The 25,332-nt window shown below is 45.4% G+C and overlaps 1 protein-coding gene across 1 annotated transcript; it reads right to left on the bottom strand.

Moving 5' to 3' along the window:
• Positions 1-5,544: 5,544 nt before the first annotated feature.
• On the bottom strand, positions 5,545-25,310 carry GNPTG (N-acetylglucosamine-1-phosphate transferase subunit gamma). Its single transcript, XM_066576336.1, has 11 exons — positions 25,246-25,310; positions 22,750-22,804; positions 21,165-21,232; positions 20,788-20,842; positions 17,312-17,395; positions 16,965-17,058; positions 12,831-12,945; positions 12,672-12,754; positions 12,417-12,548; positions 11,297-11,375; positions 5,545-10,608 (listed from the first exon to the last, which is right to left on the bottom strand). The coding sequence occupies exons 1-11, from the start codon at positions 25,277-25,279 to the stop codon at positions 10,520-10,522; spliced, it is 888 nt and encodes a 295-aa protein (XP_066432433.1). The 5' UTR covers positions 25,280-25,310; the 3' UTR covers positions 5,545-10,519.
• Positions 25,311-25,332: the final 22 nt, after the last annotated feature.

Genomic DNA, 25,332 nt, shown 5'->3' with positions numbered 1-25,332 from the left:
TCGCTGTCCTCACTAGAAGGATGACTGTCTCCTTCTCCTCCTCTTCAGCCCATACACACTGAACATATGTAAAGGAAGTACCCTTCCTTGGGTACCCTCTGCAATGTGGGCAGCAGTCTCTTTCCCCCTCCTCCTCGTATTGTCATCCCCCATCTCCTCTTCTATCCGCAAAGCGTTGGCCTTAATGCTTAGCAGCGACCTTCTCAGCAGGCAAAGCAGTGGGATGGTTACGCTGATAATGGCCACATCGCCACTCACCATTGGGTAGACTCCTCAGTTTCCTAAGACCTGACAGATGTCAGACATCCATGCCCACTCCTCTGTGAAGAACTGCAGAGGTTGACTTCCACTCGGTCGGCCATGTTGCAGCTGGTATTTAACAATGGCTCTACGCTGCTCGTAAAGCCTGGCCAGCATGGGCACGTTGCATAACAGTTGGTGCACTGGCAGCTGTAAGCGATGTTGCAGTGTCCTGAGGGTGGCAGCATCTGTGGTTGACTTTCTGAAATGTGCGCACACTCGCCTTGCTAAGCAGGTCAGACAAATGGGGGTTGGTTTCAAGAAAGCGCTAAACCACCAGATTGAACACGTGGGCCAGGCATGGCACGTGTGTTAATCTGCCAAGCTGCAGAGCCGCCACCAGGTTACGCCCATTGTTGCACACGACCATGCCTGGTTGGAGGTTCATTGGCGAAAGCCACAGATCAGTCTGTTCCGTCAAACCCTGTAACAGCTCTTGGGAGGTGTGCCTCTTGTCACCTAAGCTGAGGAGTTTCAGCACCGACTGCTGACTCTTCCCCACGGCAGTGCTGCAGCACCTCAAGCTACTGACTGAAGGCAACGTGCTCACACATAGTAATTGAGAGGGGGAGGAGTAGGGGGGGTGTTTGGAGGAAGTGGCATAATAAGCCGGAGAAACCATGACCGAGGTAGGACCCGCAATCCTTGGTGTGGGTAGCATGTGAGCGGACCCAGGGTCAGACTCTGTCCCAGCCTCTACAAGGTTAACCCAATGTGCCGTCAGGGAGATGTAGTGTCCCTGCCCACCAGCACTTGTCCACGTGTTGGTGGTTAAGTGGACCTTCCCAGTAACCGCGTTGGTGAGAGTACAGTTTATGTTCTGTGAGACTTGCTGGTGTAAGGCGGGGACGGTGCAGCGGGAAAAATAGTGGTGGCTGGGGGCTGAGTACTGAGGGACTGCCGCTGCCATCAGGTTGTGGAAAGCCTCAGTTTCTACTAGCCTAAATGGCAGCATCTCCAGGCTGAGTAGTTTTGAAATATGCACGTTGAAAGATTGGGCATGCGGGTAGGTGGCCACGTATTTCCACTTGCGTTCCAATGCTTGGGTTATTGACAGCTGAACGCTGCCCTGGGACACATTGGTGGAGGCAGTGGAGGACCATGAAGGTGAGGGTGTGTGTGCAGGCTGGGAGACGCTCGTGCCTGCGTCCTGGGAGGGGGATTGCATTTCTGTGCCAGGATGTGACACAGGGGAAGAGGCAGTGGTGTGACCCGCAGGCGGTGAATTGGCTTAGTTTCACCTTGTCGGGTGCTTAGCTATCATATGCGTGCGCATGCTGGTGGTGGTCAAGGTGGTAGTGGTGGCTCCCCTGCTGATCTTGGTGCGACACAGGTTGCACACCACTACCAGCAGGCCCAAAAATAATTTAAAGTGTGTATACTGTTAGATAGCGTAGATTCACAGCGCCAACACACGGGTATATAGCGTACGCTTTCAGCAGGCAAAAAAAATAAAAAAAGGAAACATGATAGAAGTTTTGTTACTTCCTATCTACTCTGTGTACACCACTAGCAGTATACTGCATAAAACCAGTAACAGTGCAGTATACAGGATGGATGCTTGAAAAAAAAACTTGTGCGCACTACTGGTCTCAGTCAGCAAAACTGCTGCTGCACACAATGAGAGGAGTAGTAGTCCTAGATAGGACTGTTGGTTTCTTGGAGCAAGGATCCCTGCCTAACCGCAACCTATTCCCTACACTAACACTTTCCCGATAGCAGCACCTCTATCCCTCAGCTCATGTAGCATGCGTGTGAGGTGAGCCTCAGGGGACCAGAGTGTTTATACTCGGAGGTCACCTGATCAGCCCAGCCAGTCACTGCTATGGATGTGCACAGGGTTGGCACGTCACAGCAGGAAGTGGTAAAGCCTTCCCTGCATGTTTATTGGCTAAATAATGGTGCTAAACATGCAGGGAAGGGAAATGAAATTTTCTCGAGCACCGCATGGTGCTCAGCTCGAGTAGCGAGTAAATCGAGTAGGCTTATGCTCGAACGAGCATGCTCGCTCATCTCTAGAGGAAACAAAGATTAGATATTAGAAAAAAATTTCTGACAGTGAGGGTGATCAATGAGTGGAATAGGGAGCCACAGTAGGTGGTGAGTTCTTATTCAATGGAAGTGTTCAAACAAAGGCTGGACAAATATCTGTCAGGGGTGATTTAGCGAGCCTGCATGGAGCAGGGGGTTGTACCTGATGATCCTGGAGATTCCTTCCAACTCTACCATGCTATGATTCTATGAAATGAGGGGGGCAAGGACCCCCAAGAAAGGCATTCCTGAGGGAGGGAAGGGAATAGTAAGCAGGACGGTGGTGGTAGGGGAAGGAAGGAGAAGAGGAGAGAAAGAGAGGATAGTTACTCTGGTGGAGAAGAATATTCATCTTTCTGCCAAATAAATTCAAGCTCTTGGTGCTCGCCTACCTTTGAGAAGAAAGGTGCTCCAAGGTGGGGGCTACTATGGCTGGCAGGTCAGGGTCAAACTAACGTTGACTGAGCCTTCTTGCCTCCTGATGTCCATATTGCCAATAGAGAGGTTAGATCCAGTCTGGTTACCCTACGCAGTGGGGTAACCAGGGAGAGGCTAATGGCAGCCCTGAAGTTCCCTAGTCAGGAAAACCGAAGACCAATGAAGGAAGAGGTCTGCCTCCTACAGACACTAAGCTAAAACTGGCTAGCTTGGTGCTTGTAGGAATGGTATAGCTGGTAGGAGGAGCTAATACTTGTCTTGCTTGGTGTCCCTTGGCTAGTGGCAGAAGCTCTATACCCACTGTCTTGGGCTATGTTTCCTATTTTGTATATCGTGCTTTACAAAAGAAATGGAATAGACAGCGTTCAAAGTCATGCAGATCATCAAATGGTAGAATTAAAAAGTACAAAAAAAAAAGCCTTTACCCAGCACTACTGATAAGAAAAAAAAATTGGGTGTCTTTGAATGCAATACAAAAAAAACCCAAACTGTATTTTTTACAGTATAAGGCGCACCTGACTAAAAGAAGCATGAAAGTTTAGACAAAAAACAAACAAAAAAACACAGTAATTAAAACTGGCCTCTCCTCTTCCTCAGACCACCAAGACAATGTTGCTAACTTTGGTGGTCCAGTGTAGTGCCTCCTTTCTTTGAATTCTAGAGTAGATGGGGGGGGGGGGGGGGGGGAGTAATAGGCAACAGTTCATTCCTGTAAGGGTAGATGCAAATTTAGCAGACTTTTTCCACACAGCTTCATGTGGTGCGGATTTTCATCACAGTTTTCACATACTGTACTGTAGTGAATGAGATCTATTGTGAAAACATCGCTTTTCTGTGACAAACAGAGCATGTGGAATTAACTGTGCAATTAGGCCTCCCTCAGGGCCCCCCCGCACAGTGGCGAGAGTGGTATCAGGATGTGATTGATGCCCCAATATCGCTCTCGCAATCCTTCTGAAGCCCTTGATGGGAGGCGTTTCCACAGGGAGACAGCCTCCCATCTCCTGCTGTGGCTGTCACAGCCGTGGCAGCAGATAGTAATCTTCTCCCATTCATTTCAATAGTGCTGGCGGCAGCAGCGCCAGTCCCATTGAAATCAATGGGAGATGCTCGCGATCCTCTGCCACTGCTGTGACAGAGGATCGTGTGTGTGTGTGTGTGTGGGGGGGGGGGGGTTCTTGAAATGTAAGCGCACACCCGAAAATAGCCAATAACTTAATATAGGAAGCGCTGTCAAATAAAGGAAGCGCTGTCATCTCCTGCTGTCATTTTCGATTGGCTGAGCGCTGTGACCAAATCGGAGACTGCGCTCAGCAGTCATAAAATGCTGAGCGCTGCCTCTGATTGGTCACAGTGCTCAGCCAATCAGATGCAGCGCTTTCAGGAAAATCCCCGTCCAGAAGAGAAGCAGAGTGCCGGGACCTGCAAGGAGACGCGCCAGAGAGGACAGCGCTTGCCAGGTGATGTATTTTTTTTTTCCTCTTGTTACTATTTTCAGGAGGGGGGCATGCTTAAATTTTAAGCCCCCCCCCCCTCCCTTCGAGTAGTAGCAGAGGATCGCGATCCTCACCCTTTGATTTCCAGCCCCATTGGAATTAACGGTCGAGATTGCAAAATAAATGGACATGCTGCGATTTTGTTTTAATGCTGCATCGCAAGCGTTAAAACATCGCAAATGTGCATGGAACCATTGGAAGTCATTGGCTTAATAATTTTGTGGTTTTTCGCAGCGCTGGGAAATCATGCGATTCCCTCAGCGGTTTTATTTTTCAGTGCAACGCTAAATGCTGTCAGAGGCTCGTATTGTTTTCAATAGAACCTCTCAGACAGCTGCAATTTTCGTGCGGAGTCTGCTATTTTTTAGCCATTTAGCGCTCCTCATCAATGGGGCTGCAGCTGAAAACAAAAGTAAAACGCAGCAAAGCGCCACGATTTAAATCACGGCACTTTCAGCAACGCATGTGTGGAGGAGGCAAAGAAAAATCTGCAGCATGACTATTTTCCATCTCCCTCTCGGGAGTGAATGGTGTGTGTTCATTGCGCTCCTATGCTTTGTGTATCCATATCTTTTCTATACATTCACAGTTCTGCTCTGCACTACTCTTAGGCCTCATGTCCACGGGGAAAATCGGGCCCGCTACGGATTCTACATGTAGAATCTGCAGCGGGTCCCTCCTGCCCCGCGGACATGAGCGCTGAAAATAGGAATAAATAAGAATAAACTCACCTCCCATCCGCTCCGTTTCTTCTCTTCGCGGCGGCGTCATCTTCTCTCGTCGCGGCCGGATCTTCATTCTTCGGCTCGGCGGATGTGCACGATGACGTCGGTGACGTGCCCCGCGCATGCGCCGGTCCGAAGCAAAATGATCCGGCCGCGGCTGAGAGAGGATGGCGCGGCGCCGAAGAGAAGAACCGGAGCGGGTAAGTAAAATGTGATTTTTGTGTCCCGCGGATCCGGACGGCTTCCATAGGCTTCAATAGAAGCCCGCGGGAGCCCCGCATGAAAATGGAGCATGGTCCGGATTTTTTCATGCTCCATTTTTTTTAAAATCACTTTTATTGACGATCCGCGGGTATTTATCTACCCGCGGGTGGTCAATGCATCCCTATGGGGTGCGGATCCGCGCGCGGGAGAAGAGTTAAAATCCGCTGCGGATTTTAATTCTTCTTTTCCCCGTGGACATGAGGCCTTAGAGTCCTGCTGCAAGGCATCAGCTTTGATTTTAATGAAGATTGTTACACTCGCTGCAGCTCTCATTTATACCACACAGTGAATGCCATAAAAATGCCTTTATTGCACAAATTGAATAAAACGTGATCAAAATGTTGTTACAAAAAAGGAATCAATGAAGACTAAAGTTCATCATGCAAAAAACAAACTCTTATAGAGCTCAATCGATGGGAAAATGAAGGTATAACAGCTCTTAGAATGAGGTGACACAAAAGCCAATCTTTTCCTAAGGTCGAGAAAGTCATGTGAAATTTGTGCACTGCAAGTCGCACAAATCCAGCGGTACGGAAAAAAAAAAAAATAGTGGCATGCCCTATCTTTGGGTGTTCCCTCAGAACGCTTTGCATCGCCCATTATATTCAATGTGTTTGGCACGGCATGCGACGTGTATGTGAGTGCGATCTTTACCCATTGAAAACAGGAAAAACTCCGCTACTTGCCTGACGTAATATGAGGCAGTTTTAACACAAAAATGCCTTGCATCAGCAGGGTTATCGCATGTTGGCGAGCGTGATATCAGGTGGAGTTTCATGGCCCGATGTCACACTCACCTGTGCTAAATAGGCCTAAGGCCATTTTAACGTGACTGAGAAAATCTTGCAAGATTTGTGCGTTGAGAGACACAAAATCTAGTACGAATATGAATGGGGTCACACAAATTAGCAATTTTTTTCCCGCACAGCGATGCGAGCAAAATTGCAGCACGTCCTATTTTGGGGCGTGCCCTTGCATCCCATCTCCCATTGTTTTCAATGGGCCCGGCCGCCACATCACACCATGTGCTACTTACACGCGAGTGCGAGGTTTCCCCATTTAAAACAATGGGAGAAACTCCGCATTCCTCGCCTTGGCAGAGAATAGCTACTTCGCTAAAGTGATGCGAAGTGATTTTGACATTAAAACACCTCACATCTGTGGGAAATAGCATCTCAGTGAGTGCAATATTGGGCCGTGATTCATGGACCGGTATCGCACTCGCCCGTGTGAAGTTAGCCTAAGTGTCCCACAAAAAAAAATAAGCCCTCATCCAGCTATGGTGCTGGAAAAATTAAAAAGTTATGGCTCTAAGAATGAAAGGATGAAAAAATAAATAAATAAATTGGTTGATCAATAGGTTAAACCTAAAGTTCACTTAAAGGGGTTGTCCGGCTGTGATAAGTGTATGTATGCATTTCTGCATGGCCATTACAAAGCACTTCGCAATATACTGTGTGCTTTGTAAATGAGCCATACAGAAGTTATACACTGAAGGCCCTTTTAGACAACGCTTTTCGCTCAAAAATCGCTTAAAGCCATCTTTTCAGCGATAATCGTTGTGTCTAACTGCACTGACATCGTGCAGTTTTCGTTAAGCCATCGCTGATCGTTGTCTTGCAGCGTGCTGAAAGATCAGCGATGAATTCACAGCGGGATACAGCAGATACTATTGTTTCAGCTGTATCCCGCTCCCTGAAGACAGGTATGAAGAACACAGCTGTCCAGTTGCATTCTTCCCCCACTTGGAGCGCTCGGCTGTATAACTGCGGGCGCACCGAGCGGGGGACAGCTGGATGCAGAAGACAAGCTGTTGCGGAATATTCCCAGCCTGTGGAGAAAGGTCCCTTAAAGGGATTTTAACACTTTCCAAGTATAAAGCTGTTTAGTCCTAAAATAACTATCCTGTAGAATCAACTTTTTATGTACGATTGTCAGCCAGCAATAGCATTGTACACAGAGACACTCATGCTTCTACACAGCCGAGTCACATTATTATGAGCACTTCCTACTGTTGACATCAGGAGCATGTAGCCCATGAAGGAAGGGACATGGCGTGGGCTGGCTTGGTGGGTGTATAAGGTGTGCGATAGGCTGTATGTTCACCTATCACTAACTTGGGGCAGCGGTGGCAGTATTTCTCAAGCAGCGCAGTTTAACTGTTTGTGTGCTGCTGTGATGAAAGTGTATCGTAAGCGGACAAACGGCACCACTGAGAAGAATCGACATGGAAACGGCGGAGGACCACCTGCCATTGATGTAAGAGGTGAACATCGGCTACAAAGATGCACAAGGGCCAACTGATACACTACAGTGGAGCAGCTCACCATGAAAATAAACCGAAGGGCTCCCAGTCATGTGTCTAAAACAAAAGTTAAGTGAACCCTACTGTGTATGGGGCTTCGAAAGAGATGATTGGTCACTGCAAATATACTAACAAAGCTGCATTGGAAAAATGGCTTCAATTTGCACCACAGATTGGCAAAGGGTTGCCTTCTCCGATGAGACACGTTTTTTGCGTCATCGAACAGATGGACGTTGGCTTGTCAGGTGAGAAACGTCAGAGAACAAACACTGTAACTATTGCTGGAAAAACAGAAGCCAGTGGCGGCAGCGTTACACTCTGGGAAACATTTTTGTGGCATTCTCTGGGCTGCTCATCCATGTGGAGGGCACTCTGAGCAGATTTGGTTATGAATCCGTTCTTGCAGATCACGGACACCCATACATGCTGCTTGCCTTCTCTGATCTTGGGATCTTCCAACAACACAATGCAACATCTCATGCCTAGAAATGTCCAACTATGGTTGGAAGAGCCCAAGCAAGATTTCTAAGTATTCTCCCGGCTCCCTAATTCCCCAGACTTGAACCCAATTAAGCATTTGTGGGACCGCCTCAATCGTCATGCTCGCTTTATGGAACCACCCCCTCCAGCAACCGTGGGATGCACTGCATAGCTCAAGCTACCTGTGACAACCTACCAGCACCTTATTGAGTCACTGTCAGCCCATCTACATGCTGTCCATGCAGCACACACTGGTTACTCTAAATATTAGCTGCTAGTCATAATAATGTGAGTCAAATCTGTATATATAATAAAGATTTATGTATTTGAAGCTTAAAGGGGTATGCCGATTATGGGATGTTTTTATCAATTTTAGAACCATCAACTTATAGATCAGTGGGAGTCTGAATGCTGGGAACCCCATGGTCCCAAGAAAGGGGATGCCATTTTCCCTGTGCTTACTTTTGGGTGGCTTCTCCCACAAGCAGTGATGTGATAGAAAGGCACGTTGGTCACACCTGCGCAGCTCCTTCTTGAGTAATTTCGATGGGAGTGACAGAAATAGCTGAGCACTGTATACGCAGCTATCTCTGGCAGTCCCACTGAAAATGAACGGAGCAGTAATGAACAAACGTAACCTGTGCTCCATTCAATCTCCTCCCTGCGGGGGCTGCAGCACTGATAGGGGAAACTGGACCCCTGTTCTCAGGTTCATTGGGGGCCCTAGTGGTCGGAACCGCACTGATCTATTAGTTTTCACCCATCCAGTAGAGAAAGCTTTAAAAAACACTGTAGAACTGGAATACCACCTTTATCCATAAATGATTTGGCTGGAAATACCCTTTAAAAGTACAGGATATGCCATAAATTTCCACTAGTTCAAGTCTCAGCTCTAGGACCCTCACCTAGCAGGAGAATAAGGGCTGTCAATGACCCCAAGTTGACCGTTGCTGGCCACCATTCTCTCCATACAAGTCAATGAAGAGCGTGCCTTGTTTACAATGGCTTTCTTCATTGAAGTCTATAGGAGTTGGGGAATGAGCTGAGCACTGCTTGCTCTATAACACCCATATCACTCTCCACTGAGCTGTACAGAAAGTGCAGCAGCTGTAACTCTGCAAACGGGTCATTGGATCCTCAATAATAAAGATACACAATAAATAGCAATGCTACTATAAAAGGGGTTGTCCAATTAGTGGACAACCCATTTTCAATTGGGTTCCTTGTGTGAAAATAATAAACAGAAATACTTGTCCTTCCATGGACGCAGAGATCGAGCGCTGCAACCTGCTGTGGTGCTGGCGTTAGTTGTGACAGATGAGGTCACAAAAAACAAATAAATAAATAAAATAAAATAAAAAAAAAAAAAAAAAATCACAAACCAGCTTCAGCATCACGTTCATCAACTTGTGGCATCATTGTACGCAGAATGTGAGCGCCGATGCCAGGAGAACGGCCAATTAGAGGCTGCAGCGGTCACCTGATTTCCTGTGACATCTTTTAGGACTGGAATCTGCAGGACCGCAGCGAGTAAGCTGCAGCGTTGGTTCCTGGCGGCTGCAGAGGGGCAAGTATCTCGCTCTTATTTTCCCACAGGGGGTCCTATTGAAAAGGGGTTGTCCAGTAACGGGACAAACTCTTAAAGAATACGTTCACACATGGCGGACTTTGGTGCAGATCCGCACCAATTGGTGCATATTTTGTCGCAAATCTGCAACAGATTTCAACCTTTGAGGTGAAGTCTATTGCAGATCTGCACCAAACCTGCTATGTGTGAACTTACGCTAAAGGAGTACTTGGCTGCAATGAATGCAGGCCTGATATCAGCTAATTGCCAGGAGTCTCTAGTGGCAGACCCTTGCCGATCAACTATTGATATCCTATCCTGAGTAGATAGGTCATCAATACTACAAGTGGAAGAAGTCCCAGAATACCACTTTAATCAGTACATAATGAAAATTTCTGCAACTTCCTCACATGCCTGTTTTTAGGGTCTTCAAATTCATTGCTTTTAGGATCACTATCTGCGGTCAACAAATGTAGACAAAAGGCTCAAAACGCAGCCTGCTCACATATACCTGATCATTAAAGTGAACCTCCACATTCCCATTACTTCCAAATCCAAGTAACAATATAGAAGTATTCTGCCATTTATCCCACGCTCATCCAGCACCAGCTTCATTGTAGAAATCGCTCTCTGCAATGAATAGCTCTGCCTTGTACAGGTATCACTTAAGGGCGGTTGGTCAACTCTTACGCATTGAATGTGGCCGTGGATACCACAAAGACGACATCCATGCTGGCTACATTCATGGAAACGGGTGGAATATAGAAACAAGGATTACGTTCCAGAGGCAGCCATTGTTCTTTCATACGACGAAGAAAGTTTAGAAGCCATTTAAACAAGATCTTTATGCTCTTTGGTCTGAAAAAAAGAATCGCCCCTCTAAATGTCCTCCTTTAGTACTGCATGTTTGGTGCTAATGTTCGTCTCGATCTCCAGTATCTCCACGTAGGTGATATTTCTCTTCACCTCTCGGCGTAGGCTGTAGTTCTGTATTAAGTGATCCTGAAGGGAGACAGATTACATATAGCAAATAGGCTGAAGTATATATTTTCCAAAGAAAGACATATCCAGCAAGGATCTAGGAATTATAATGGAATTATGAACCATATCTTATCAGGGAAGAGTTACAGATGTAGCAAAAATTAACTTGACTGTGACAACTTTCTGCGACAAGTGTCTTAACGCATCAAAGCCTTTGAAAGGGTAAACAAACCGTAGCACAGAAAGTTATCTAAATATGTCAAAGGTCAATTTAAACTTTGCTACATTGGTATATCCTCATCTCCACCGTCTTTGAGTCGAAGGCAAGCCCTTCCATTTTCTAGTTTACAAGCCCTATAAATGGTCAGAAGTTTCAATTCCTTCAAAATGCATCTACTGCAATACTAATAGTAGACAGGGATGCAGCAGCAGTTTCTCTGTGATCTGACTGAGAAGGGAAGGGGAGACTGAAAATATGGTATGTTAATGCATGTATATAGATGCATGCCTCTTCGGATCTATTTCATTATTTCTGAGGAAGGACCCCGAGTGGTTTGAAAGCTTGCATTAACATCATGTATTTTTGTTAGCTATTAAAAAGGTATCATATCTACAAGATTACTTGGATTCTCTTGCTGGGAACAATCACATTATGCACTGTTAAACACACATTACTGTACATTCACTCAATTCAAGTTGGTTTGCTTACCATTTTTGTGATAAGAAATGCCATGTCTCTCTAAAATGCCCTGGAGTCTCTTTATTTCCTCAGACAATTCCGTGTGAGACTGAAAGATAAACCGTATAATCCATCTAACTATTCAGAATGTGCATTCAATGCCACCTACACAAAACCAATGCCACCAAGCAGATGTACACTGAATGACCACTTTATTAGAGCCCCCTATCTGGTAGCACGTTGGACCTCCTTTAGCCTTCACAAGCGCATCAATTCATGGTGCATAGATTCCACTAGGTGATGAAATCAATCTGCAGGAACATTGGCCCATGTGGACAGGAAGCATCTTGACGTTGATGTGTTTTAACAGGGGTAATAATGTTCTGAACAGATGACAGGAAGGGGGTCATCAATTCACGCTGCTTGTGCCAAATTCTGACGTCCCATCAGCACGGTGCAACAGAAATCTGGCTTCATCTTACTAGGCAATCTTTTTTCCACTACTCAATGATCCAATTTTTGCACTCTTTTGCCCACTGGAGTCTTGTCTTTCCGTTTCTCTTAGACAGCAATGGCGCTGAAACTGGTCATCTGCTCATCCGTGCTAAGAAAAGAGGAGTCATACGTTCAGACACGTTAGTTGGAGCACCAGCATTCAATTTGGTGGCTCTTGATTGTTCACCGCCTGTTCTTCAGAACGATTTTTGAACTCCTCCTCTGACCCCTTTTGACGATCAGCTGCTTATATCCGCGGAATCTCCTTTGGCTGTATGTTTTTCACACCATTCTCTGTATACTCTCTATTGTCGCTGTTGCATGAAAAAAACCCTACAAGGTTGTCAATGTAAGAAGTCACTCAAGATTGCTGCCTTTGCCCATTCTAATGTGGATTAACGCTGAAACTACCCACAAAAAATTTGCTCACTTGATGTTATGTTGTACTTTGGGGTCACACGTCGAATTTGCAATAGGCCTCTCATAATGTGGCTTGTCCCAGACATGCTTGAATTTGTGACATTGCTTCTGATCTTCCCCCCAATTACCATCTGGTTCGATGAAGTGATTTTGCAAAATCTATTGGTTGACGATGCTCTTCGAGTCATCCATTATACACCCATTGCCCAGGCCGCACAAGTACTCATGTACCTACCTTAGTACACTGCTCCAATGACTCAAACCCCTTAGACAGAGCCTGCTTTGGCTTTGCATCACTTTCATTCTCCGAGGTTTTTTTCAAGTATCCGGCTTCTCGAAATATGTCTTGAAGCAATTTCTTGTATCCCTGTGCAGCAAGCGTGAAAATAGCTGAGCAATCTGCTTGATTATTCCTAAAGATAATCTGTGTAGCCACAAAGTCCTATTCACATGTTCTACGGGTAAGCCGGAGGCTTGTATACATCCGTACCTGTTCAGTAATAAGCTCATCATATAAAGACTGCTCAGCTGCATCCCACTGTCTTCTCAATGCTTCTCCGAGAGTAGGGTAGACTGCAATCATAAGAGCAACCGTTAATGCCGGCCTCTGAACAACAGGAGAAGCTGCTGCTAGATTAAAGGGATTTACCTAGTAGTGAGTGTGGGTGGCAGACCAATGGGGTTTCAAATGTCATCGAGTAGACGCAGGTGCTCGGCTCCGATACCGCAGCCAACTTGTCTTTTTTTCCACAAACCAGATGAACCTGTGGCAACATTAGGTAATACGTATGGAAAGTAGGATGAGAGTCACCAGACACTCAGATTATGCTAGTCCGTATTAATAAGAGCTCCATACAAGTTAAACGGTAGGTGCGTTCAGCTTTCCTCATGACTTAAAGGGGTTGTCTCACGCCGAAACGGGTTTTTTTTAAATTCAATAGGCCCCCTGTTCGGCACGAGACAAACCCAAGGGATGGGTTTAAAAAAAACAAGTTTATTACTTACCCGAATCCCCGCGCTGCGGCGACTTCTTTCTTCCTTTACCAAGATGGCCGCCGGGATCTTCACCCACGATGCACCGCGGGTCTTCTCCCATGGTGCACCGTGGGCTCTGTGCGGTCCATTGCCGATTCCAGCCTCCTGATTGGCTGGAATCGGCACATGTGACGGGGCGGAGCTACGAGGACCAGCTCTCCAGCATGAGCGGCCCCATTCACCAGGGAGAAGACCGGACTGCGCAAGCGCGTCTAATCGGGCGATTAGATGCTGAAATTAGACGGCACCATGGCGACGGGGACGCTAGCAACGGAACAGGTAAGTGAATAACTTCTGTATGGCTCATAATTAATGCACGATGTACATTACAAAGTGCATTAATATGGCCATACAGAAGTGCTGAACCCCACTTGATCTCACGAGACAACCCCTTTAATGAGGTCCAAGAACACTGGACACCAGGTATTAACCCATGCACCACCCTAGACCACCAGGCATGTTGGCATTCACTCCTCCACTATCGTAAGGGGTTGTCCAGTTATTATTTTAACCTTTTTGGCTCTGATTTTAAAGAGTAATTCTAACACAAAGGTTCTTACCTGTGCCGGCGAACTCTCCGGGTTCTGTTGACAGTGGAATTCAGGTGACTGCTGCCTGCCAATTAGAGGTCGCATTCTTGGATGTGCGCGACAGGAGAACTCAGAGATGGTGCAGCCTCTGACTGACAAGCAGCTGTCAACTGACTTCCACTGTCAACAGGGGTATGGGGAATAGTAGAGCTGCAGCACTGGGTTGCTGAGGACAGGTAATAACCTTTAAATTACTAGGAATGGTAGCATTCACTATTCTGGACCACTAGGGATGCTGGCATTCACCCCTCCACTATCCTAGACCGCTAGGCATGCTGGCATTCACCCCTCCACTATCCTAGACCACTAGGCATGCTGGCATTCACCCCTCCACTATCCTAGACCGCTAGGCATGCTGGCATTCAATCCTTCACTATCCTAGACCGCTAGGCATGCTGGCATTCACCCCTCCACTATCCTAGACCACTAGGCATGCTGGCATTCACCCCTCCACTATCCTGGACCACTAGGCATGCTGGCATTCAATCCTTCACTATCCTAGACCACTAGGGATGCTGGCATGCACCCTTCTGCTATCCTAGACCACTAGGGATGCTGGCATTTACCCCTCCGCTATCCTAGACCATTAGGAATTGCTGGTAGTCACCCCTCCACTACAAGGAAGCTGGTGTTTATGATGATATTAGGTCACCATAATTGCTAGCATTTACCCTTTTTATTCCCTAGACTACTAGAGGTGCTGGTGTTCTCTTATTCCACCAGAGATAAACTATATTAACCTCTCTAGTGCTACTGCCTGTGATTTTATTGCCTGTGGGTTTACAAGTCTTAGTTAAAAATGTCCTCTAAATCTGGAGGAGCCTCAGTCTAAAAAATTTGGTATTTATATATGTGACAGCTGTGTAGCTAACATCATCACTTGCTTTAGGAAGTGACTGACTGTTGAACTACTAGTCCCGAGAGTCAGTAACAGCCTCCTTATAATAACATATTGTATCCGATATATAACCTACGATTAATACAAACAATATTACAGCACAGACAGCTGCTACATGAAATGCCTCAAAGTAAACCAGTCCTTGATGTTGCAGGCTCAGATTGTACTTATCTGTAGTGCAGTCTATTGAGGGTGAAGGTCCTTTTATACGGCTTAATGATTGGGCACAAACATTAGTAGGAACGTTTATTCGTCTGATCACTGGACTGTATGAAAGTGTCCCAGATCAGCTCAATAATGATCAACAGCGCGATAGTCCTCTGATCGACTCATCTATGCTGCTGTATGAACGACTAAGGTTGGGACATCGACACAAATATCGATAGTATCGACTATCGCTGAACAAACTATCGATAATTGTAAAATATCAGTGGAAAACTATCAATATATCGACTTTTTTAAATGCTGTATAAAATAAAAAACAGGTCCAGGGTTAATAAAGCAACACAATCAACAAAGAAATGATAGTTTTCTTTTAAAACTTTAAACTGTTGAATTTATTAATTTAAAACTAATAATAACATGAAAATATATTAAAGTTACAAATGAAAATAAAAAATTACAGATGAAACATATACCGTATATACTCGAGTATTAGCCGACCCGAGTATAAGCCGAGTCAATAAGTTTTACCACAAAAAACTGGGAAAACTTATTGACTCGAGTATAAGCTGAGCTATACTCAACTACATACTGGGTAAAAAAAAACCCAAAAAACTCATACTCGCCTCCCAGTCGGCATCTGTGTCTGTATGGCAAGCTGCTTGAATTCTCCCCGCTGTCCTCTCTGCTCGGCTCTGTCATCTCTGTCAGTTCTGTGTAAGTTAGCGCTATGATTGGATTGAATGCCAGCCAATCACAGCTGGCGCTCGATCATTCAATGTCATTCACTGATTGGCTGGCGCTCGATCCAATCACAGCGTTGATGGCGGGGGATGACAGAGCCGAGTGGAGAGTACAGCGGGGGATGACAGCAGGGAGAATTCAGGCAGCTTACGGCATCGCCGCTGGGAACACAGGAATTCAAGCAGCTTGCCGAACCACCGCTGGGGACACAGACGCCGGCTGGGAGGGGAGTATAGAGGTGTGGTTTTTTTTTTTTTTTAAACACTTTCCTGACTCGAGTATAAGCCGAGGGGGGCTTTTTCAGCACAAAAAAAAGTGCTTAAAAACTAGGCTTATACTCGAGTATATATGGTAATTAAAATTAAATATGGTATATTTGGTAATTATATATGGTAATTAAAAAGTATATTAAAAAAAAGAAGTTTTTTATCATTGGTCCCAATAATTGTTATCTAAAGAGCCAAGAAATATTAATTTCTTGGCTCATCATAATCACATGATCTCTGTGTGTTTGTGGAGCTGTGTGCCCTGCATTTTTTCAAGTTGCCGCTGAGAGACCAACGGTCTCCATGGCAACTTCTAAACAACGCAGGGCCTGATAACGCGAACGCAGCACCCCGAACGCAATAGTAATTGCATTAGATGGGTGTCCCATCTTTTCTATGGGCACTGCGTTCGCGTTAGACACTGAACTCACAACATGTCGCATCTTTTTTACTGGACGCGACCTTCGTGCGTTCAGCGCAGCCCTTTATCGGCATGTGAAAATGCTTTCATTTAGAAAGCATTGCCCACAGCCACCATGTTAGACACAAGCGTTCAGAGCCTGCGTCTAACGCGATGAACGCATGTGGAAAAGGGGCCGAAGACCCCCCTGTTTCTGAGAGTCGTTTTGCCTGCTGCAAACCTTATTGGTAACAAAGTCACCTCACACTTTCCAAAAGCTTCTAGAACTTGTTTGTAAGTTCAATAGTGCCTCGAGCAAAACTACATCCTGTACAACACAAAGGAAAGGGCAGAATGTAAAGGAAGAAAATCTGGTCACCGGACCACAAGACACGTTTCTTCCTTACAAAGATCGATATAACGCCTTAAACTATCGATGTTACCGATATATTGGACATAACAATATCGATGCAAAGTATCGCCAAAGCATCAGCGATATATCGGTTTTCGATATCCCAACCTTATAAACGACTGTCCTTCCCCCATACAGACAGCATCAGCCTATGTAAAAGCCATCTAAACTAGCACTGATCTTATGGATCGACGCTTCTCAAAGTGCAGGAATCAGCCCGTGTAAAAGGGCCCCTAGAAGACATTACTGAATAAGCCACAAAGAATTCATGTAAACCTTTGTTTGTCGGTTCATGCCTCCACAAGAATCTCCTGATCTCATCCACATGATTGTGAATGTGTTGTTCTCTATCTCCCACTCTTGCCATATCCTAAAACAGAACAGAAGTAGCCTTAGTATTTAATATATCAAGGAAGGTAAAGTGTATTCATACAGTCAAATCTGGTTCATCAGAAGGAAAACCTTTCAAAGGAAAGTTTTTGTCTTCTTTAGAAGGGCTGCAGTGCTAGACTAGCCACAGGGCCTCTCCAGGATTAGTGGTGCTCCCAGAGCTCGCACCCTGATCATAAAGTGACATTACTTGATAAGATAGGGATAACCCTTTAATAAGTTTCCACACTTACCCTAAAATCCCACTGTAAGCGTTCCAGCGGAAGGTCTGCTCATGCTGAGTAACATTGTGAAAAGGGCAGAACTCGTACTTGTATCTAGTATGGAGAAGATGAAAGAAGGTCAATACATGGAGTTTACACATATTCTCTTACTAAACCATAAGCTTAAAGGGGTTATCCATGGGCTATGCATTTTTTTTTACAATGCCACCCGATATACCATAGAAAGCCATACTTGCCACTCCTGCAGCTTCTGGTCCAATATCACCGACACCAGGGCCATGTGATCTTTACAGCCAATCTAGCTAGAGTGATCACGTGACTTAGTATTGAGATGGCTTCTTTCAGCACCTGGAAGTAAAAGGCAGCGGGGACCAGGGTGGAGAGTATGGCTTTTGTTAGGTTTCTACAATAGGGCAGCTTTGTAAAAATGCACAGTCCCTGGGATAACCACTTTCATCCAATAAGGACCAAATGCCATAAACATGCCAAGACAGAATACATACATATATATATATATATAAAAAGAAAAACAACCCTGCGCCCACACCAACCTAAACCATTGCCACAGCTGCCCTGTGATCTGAGGCTATACAAAATGACATATAAAAATGTTTAAAACAAAATTGGGAACCCATTCCTGTACTTTATTTTATTATTAGAGATGAGCGAGTATACTCGCTAAAGGCAATTGCTCGAGCGAGCATTGCCCTTAGCGAGTATCTGCTCGCTCGAGACGAAAGGTTCGGGTGCCGGTGCGGGGGAGCGGTGAGTAGCGGCAGTCAGCAAGAGGGAGCGGGGTGGGGGGGAAGAGAGGGAGAGAGAGATCTCCCCCTCCGATCCGCCCCGCTCTCCCCCGCAGCTCTCTGCCCGCTGCCGCCACCCGAACCTTTTGTCTCGAGCGGGCAGGTACTCGCTAAAGGCAATGCTCGCTCGAGCAATTGCCTTTAGCGAGTATACTCGCTCATCTCTATTTATTATTTATGTATTCATTTTAAAAATAAAAAATTGTAAATAAAAAAAAAAAAGCTTCTTGTACACATTACCCCTAATAAAAAAAAGAAAAAAAATGCAATGGAAAAATTCTGTGGGGAAAAAAAAAAAAAAAAAATCGTTCTTTATGTCACAAAACAAAAACAGCAAAAATAATTCTGGCAGCGAAAAAAAAAAAAAAAAAAATTGGCCATAAAACCACTAAAAAAAAAAAAAGGTGTCTGGTCCTTAAGGGGTTAAGATATTCTATATTTGTATTATCTAAATCTGAGATAAACACCACAAAAGTGAGTGTAGGCAAAAAAGACTGCTTTAGGTGGGTTCACACAGGGCGGATTTGCCGCGGCAAATCCGCCTGCGGACGCTAATCTCAGGATTAGCCAGCCATGTGGACGAGATTTCTCATAAATCTTGTCCACACGGGATGGCTAATCCGCTGCGGTAAGACCGGCTGAAACCGCGGCTGCGGCGACCGCAGCCGTGGTTTCAAAGGATGCAGCATGTCTGTTTATTGTTTACTTCCGCCGCGGCCGCGCTCTCCTCTATAGGAGCGCCGGCTGCAACGGAAGAGCGAGCGGCCGGGCCGCTTCAAAGCCGCCGTGGGTTTTTCTGCGGCGGTTCTCCCGTCAGAAATCTCGCGGTTTCGGCTGCGGCCAAACCGCGGGATTTCCGACGATAATACGCCTAGTGTGAACCCAGCCTAAAGCCCAATACATTTTTCACAATTCATTTTTCACTCCCATTTCTCTGTTTTGTAATTTAGACAAGTTGAAAGCGGTTTAACCCCTTAGTGAAGGAGCCTTATTGTTTTTTTCCCCCATTTTCGTTTTTGTCCTCCCTCCCTTTTAAAAAATCATAACTCCTTTATCCATCGACGTCGCTGTATGAGGGCTTGTTTTTTGCTGGATGAGTTTTTTCAATCGTACTATTTAATGTACCATATAATTTACTGAAAAACGTTTTAAAAAATTTTAAGTGGAGAGAAATGGGAAAAAAAAATGAAATTCTGCCATCTTTCAGTGCGTCTTGTTTCTATGAGAAACTGCAACAAAAGCAACATGATAACTTTATTCTGTGGGTTAGTACAATTAATACGATACCAAACTTATATAGTTTTTTTTTTTTTTTTGCTGTACTACATTTATTTTTTTTCAAAGATATTTAATGTTTTTTTAATTTTCTGCCGCCATCTTCTGCGCGCAAGAGCTTTTTTATTTTCCCGACGACATCGTTGTGCGAGGGCTCATTTTTCACGGGGCGTCCTGTAATTTGCGTTGGTACCATTTTGGAATACATACGACTTTTTGATCACTTTTTATAGCATTTTTTCTTGGAAACAGGGTTACCAAAAAGCGCATTTATCTCATTATTTGTTTTTTCGGACGACGTTCACCGTGTTGGCTAAATAACACATTACTTTGATAGATTGGACTTTTGCGAACGCAGGGATACCAAATATGTATTTTTGATTTCTTAAAAATTATATTATAAATATGGCAAAACGGTTTCCTTTTTAAACTTTTATTACTTTTTTTTTTTAATAAATCAGCAAAACTCTATCTTATTTTTGATTAGTCCCCAGGCGGAACAACAACATGCGATGCTTTGATCGCTCCTGCAGCATGATATAATACCATAGCATTACATCATACTGCAATCTGACAGGCAGACTATCAAGCCACCCCATGGGGATGGCTTGGTGGGCATTCTGCCATGACAACCCTGGGGCCTTCAGAAGGCCCCCGGCTGCCATGACACCGGCATGGCAGGGGCATCGCTCGGGGAATTTAAAGGGTTAACAGCCCCGATCAGCAGCGTAGCTTATCGGCGCTGTTGTCGCCAGGTGTCAGCCTAAAAAACAACCGGCACCCAGAATATATGGAAAGAGATCACCCCGCGATGTCAGGTGTCTTTATCTCTGAAGCTAAAGCGATCTCAAGGGCTCATTCACAAAGGCATGGGCATATATTGATCAGTGAATATGCAGTGTATTTGCTGACCGAAGAACTCCTATTCCCTGCATATTTCGGCCCTTCTGCAGGTTATTTGTGCACGTAAATACACACTGCATTTGTGTGTGCAAAAACCACACAGAAGGGCCCATTATTTTGATGCACAAATATGTCCATTGACTTCTATAGCCTATGTCGGGGCGTAATACGCACTAAAATAGGACATGCGTATTTTATCAAATGACAAAAAAATGGCAAAAAATATGCAGATGTAAATTAAATCATTTAAATCAGTGGGTTCCATTCACTGCATATTACGCAGCGTATTTACGAGTCCGTACACTGAGCTTCTGTAGACCGACTGTGACAGGGGTGATGCTTCTATCCACTGATATAAAGCCCAGTCATCTTATTACTGAATACTATCATTTTCCCATTTACGCCTTTACATGGCGCCTGAGCACCCCATTCTATCCCTCATATCTGAGTCATGCATGCTCTGCTGCCCCCTGCTGGTACCCAGTATTAGTGTTGTTTACTTACGTGGATTCTATAAAACTGAAACACCTTCCAGCCAACCTAAAAAGATGCGGTGGTCCTGTAAATACAATGCAAGTACCTATGAATCCAATAGCAGAGTAGAAAACCATCACCCAAGATAATCACTTCCATCTGTAAAGGGGGTTATTGTTTCCAAAACAGCGCCGCAGCTGCGGGTGGTATTATAGCTTCGCCTTATTCACTTTAACAAAGCGGAGCTGCAATACTTTAAGCAACCTATGGGCAGGTGAGGCGCCGTTTCTCTAAAAAAAGCAGCCATGTTTTTCTAATCTTGTACAAAGCCTACTTGTTATCTTGTAGGCTCCGAAAACCTTTAGTATGACTGTTATGCACGCGACATCCTTAAATATCTCTGTTACCTGAGATTGGAGAAGGCTCCGTCCTGGGCTGCAGCTTGTTTGTCTGTGCTAAGAAGGGATTGTTCAACCTTGAAGAGATTAATATGAGAAGTCATTACCAGCTGATCAGTCGCAGTAAAGTCCCAATTACACACAACGATTAGCGTTTGCACGAACATAAGACTGAACAAATTAACACTTTTTTGCATAAAAAATACTGAGTATTTAAATGTACAGATATTGGTGTGAAATCCTCACCACTTCCTTTAGCTAAAGTAAACCCTTTATATGTTGATTGCTCCTGTGGGCGTGTGTTTATGCGAGGAGTTTCTGGCCAGGAGGATTTTAACTAGTGTGAAGATAACCCATTGTCTTCTGATGGCATGAGTAAGCGAGTAGTTATTGTGTTTTTGCAAAGCAAACAATTCCCCCCTCCCCTCAGGTTGTTCAGTCTTTCAAAAACTGAATGAATGCCATTTAAATGAAACGAAAATCAAACGAATTAACAACCAATTTTATGCAGGCTAAAACTGAGTGATCAACGATAAATGAGCGAATAGCGCGATGGCTTCGCATTTACGTGTAACGATTATTGAGCAAATTCATTCATGTGAACGATTATTGAGCAAATTCATTCATGTGAACGAATTTTCTACTGCTAGGGCTTAGGTCATCGCTTTGACAGTAGGATTTCCTACTGTAAAGGTTGTATCATACGGCAAGAAAATTGCATGTTGGTGCGATGCAACTGAGAGGAAGGGTCTATAAGGAAACGTAGGCTACAAAACCTCACGAGTCGTGGGCATATCGCCGGACCCATGAGGTTTTTGTGTCGCGATGTCGCATGCTACAAAACATTGCAAGTGTGCAGTAACCCATAAAAAAGCATGGGCTTCACATACATGCGATTTGTAGCATTGTAGCAACACGACTGTCGCTTGTGTGAACGAGGCTTATGCTGCATGATAACTGCTGTAAAAAGAAAAACAATGTCAGAATAGTTTTTTTCTCACTGCCCTCCCAATCCACTCCTATAAGTTATGCAATACATTATATATACTCACAAAATGATACCAATATAGACTACAACTCACCACACAGAAAGCAAGCCCTCGCGTGGCCATGCCGGGTCCTTAGATCCAAAATAGGCCACGTCACTAAAGGGTTAAGGGTGCGATCATACATGGTGGATTTTGAGGCAAATCCACAGCAGATGTCACCCTTTCAAGGGGTGAAGTCTGCTACAAATAATAATCGAAACCGCACCAAATCTGCTGCGCTTGAACTCGATCTAAATATATTAACAGAATGACATCCGCCGAGGGGGTGGTCTCTAATGAGGAGACCCCCACCAGCAGTAGCATCCGTCACCTAAACTGCAAAGGCAGAAGCATCAGGATGTGTGTGATACAAAACCAACTGATTTGGTAATTCCAAAGTACTAAATGTTCCCAGATCCAACATCAGCTTGCTGATGGTTTCCTTGCAGCGATGGAGATCCCCTTTCATGTACCCCAGAGAGGAAAAGTAACCACATTCCTTTATTTTTGTGTGTATTTGGCATTGATTGAGGACAATAAAATACAAGAGGACTATAATCACCAACCCGAATGTATTGGGCTCCTCCACAATCTTCATCTTGGTGGCTGCGGCATCACATACTAAAAAGACAAGATAACAAATAGGCAGCTGTGAAATAACTGTCTACCATCAGACTGCGCAGACATTCCCCCACCCGAGCAATGAATTCACAGCAGGACACAGGCACAGAGAATCTTATCAGCGCAGCCAGCTGATAACCACCTGCTCCGCTGACAACAGCTGATTGCTCAATTCTGGCAAGCTAGAATTCAGCGATCAGCGACTCGTCCCCGAAAACTGCATGATGTCCCTGCATTTAGACAGAATGAGAATCGCTCAAAAGACGGCTTTGAGCGATTCTCGTTGTGTCTAACAGGGCCTTTAGGCTAACTTCACACTGGTAAATGCGATATTGGCCGTGAATCACGGTCAGATACCGTGCTCGCCAACAAGTGAATTTCCCGCCTCACATCAGGGAAGAAATCCGGCATGGCTTTGCGTGTACCCAGCATGTGGCGCGATGCTACGGCCAGCCACATTGATAACAATGGCGGCGGGATGCGAGGGCGCGCACAAGATGGGACATACCGCGATCAGTTTCCTGCATCACATCGTGGTGCGACAGGGAAATCATCACTCATGTGTAGGACCTCATTTAAAAGAATGGGGCTCATATCCGTGAGTCTTGCAAAACACAAAACTAGTGTGAATTTTTCACCCATGTGAAGGCGGCCTTATTCTTCTTTCTACAGAGGAGAAGCGCAGGAAGTGCCGTAGCCAGGCGGCTGTCCCACTGATTTCTATGGGAGTGATGCTGGCGCACGCACTTCCTCCCATCTGCTGATGACAACATGCAGCCCGCTGCACTGGACATGAGGCCGGATGATCAGTTGATGGACGGGGCGCCCGAAGTGATGGACCTCTGACCATCAACTACTAATGACTAGAGATGAGCGAGTATACTCGCTAAGGCAAACTACTCGAGCGAGTAGTGCCTGCTCGTCTCTAAAGATTCGGCTGCCAGCGAGGGTGAGAGGTAAGTTGCATCGGTGAGGAGGGGGGGGGGGGGGGGGGAGGGGGGGGGGGGGGGGGGGAGAGACAGATCTCCCCTCCGTTCCTCCCAGCTCTCCCCCGGCCCCCGCCAAATCTTTAGAAACAAGCGGGCAGCTACTTGAATAAGGCAATACTCACTCCAGTAGTTTGCCTTAGCGAGTATGCTCGCTCATCTCTACTAATGACCTATCCAGAGGATAGGGTCATCAGTTAAAACGCCCCTTTAAGGGGAGTCCGCTTTAGGATTATCATATACGTTATTTATATAACATACACGATACAGCCGTACGCTCCTACAGGTCTGTGTCCGGCGTTACATTAAAAAAAATTTATATACAATTTTCAGTGTAAACTTTTTTTTTCTAAATAAAGTTTGATAATTAAAACTTTTTTTCTTTTTTGCTTTAAGACATTTGATAACAACAACAACAAAAAAAAAGACGTATTCCGGCCTCTAGGTCCATGCAGCTAAACGTATGCTTAAACCCTAGTGTGAGCGGCCCCGCACTGTGCTGCACATCATGCTGTGGCCCCGGGGCCCATGAGACTTTAGCTACAACAGTAGATAGAAGTCTGTCCTGACCCTGTGTTGCGGCACAACTGGCGAACTACTACTTTCAGTAGCGGGGCGCGTAATACGCAGTGAATAGAGACCATTCATAGCAACAGATACTTTCCCCCATTTTCGATTGCGTGAAAGAAAAAAAAAAAAAGAGAAGACAGCGATCAAAAATTGCGACATTAGAAACAGAGATGTTTTGCAGCATTTAGCGTGACGTTTGAAGAGGAGCGCTAAACGCGGTAAAACCCGGTGTGTGCGTGGCCCGAGGCCGGCTGCACACGAACGTGATACTATTTGCGCACGTTTGAGCGCTGCCGTTTTGCGGTGTGAACGAAGCTTTTTTACGCGCCCATTGGCGTAGCTCACCATACTTTTTGGCCCCGCAGGATATGCTCATTTGCGCGCGACAAACAAAGACGCGACGATTGAAATGGCCAATTAGTCGTACCGACCTCCAGATGCGTTCTTTATCCAGCGCGATTACGCCGTGTTTCACGAACGCCTTAGCTTGTTACGTGCGCGGTTTACCTCTCCCCATTGACTTCTATGGAGACCTTCGGTGCGCAAACACACAGAAAAACAGGGCGCCGTTTGTTTTTTGCGAGACTGAAATGCGTGCGCAAAATCACGGAAATGGGAACAAACCTATTTAAGTCAATGGGTTCCATTCCCATGTAAATACGCCCGCGTGCAGCCGGCCCGACCCCGGCACACCCCACAATTCACATTTGGGACTACAAGTCCCACAATCCCCTGACCTGTCACAATTCACAGAATATCATGCAATTGCTATTTTACTAACAAGTCCCTGACGAACTACAAGTACGCAGCAGTAATAACCTCCCCAGGCTTGCTGGGACTTGTAGTTGAGCTTCTAATGATACATATGGTGAGCAGTCTCCTCACCAAGATACAAGAACAGCCACAAGCAGGACGCCATGATGTGCGGTCACGTGACGCACCCACCGCCCGGAACTGCAGCCGCGTAGTTCT

The sequence above is a fragment of the Eleutherodactylus coqui genome, chromosome 8, assembly GCF_035609145.1.
Source record: "Eleutherodactylus coqui strain aEleCoq1 chromosome 8, aEleCoq1.hap1, whole genome shotgun sequence".
Taxonomy (NCBI): domain Eukaryota; kingdom Metazoa; phylum Chordata; class Amphibia; order Anura; family Eleutherodactylidae; genus Eleutherodactylus; species Eleutherodactylus coqui.
This window is presented reverse-complemented; position numbering and strand designations above follow the sequence as displayed.

Coding starts and splice junctions, on each gene's coding strand:
- GNPTG (XM_066576336.1), bottom strand. CDS start 25,279: ATGGCGTCCTGCTTGTGGCTGTTCTTGTATCTTG. Junction 17,396..20,787: donor TTCAGTTTTATAGAATCCAC/GTAAGTAAACAA, acceptor TCTCCATACTAG/ATACAAGTACGAGTTCTGCC. Junction 12,946..16,964: donor GCATGAACCGACAAACAAAG/GTTTACATGAAT, acceptor ATGTTGCCACAG/GTTCATCTGGTTTGTGGAAA.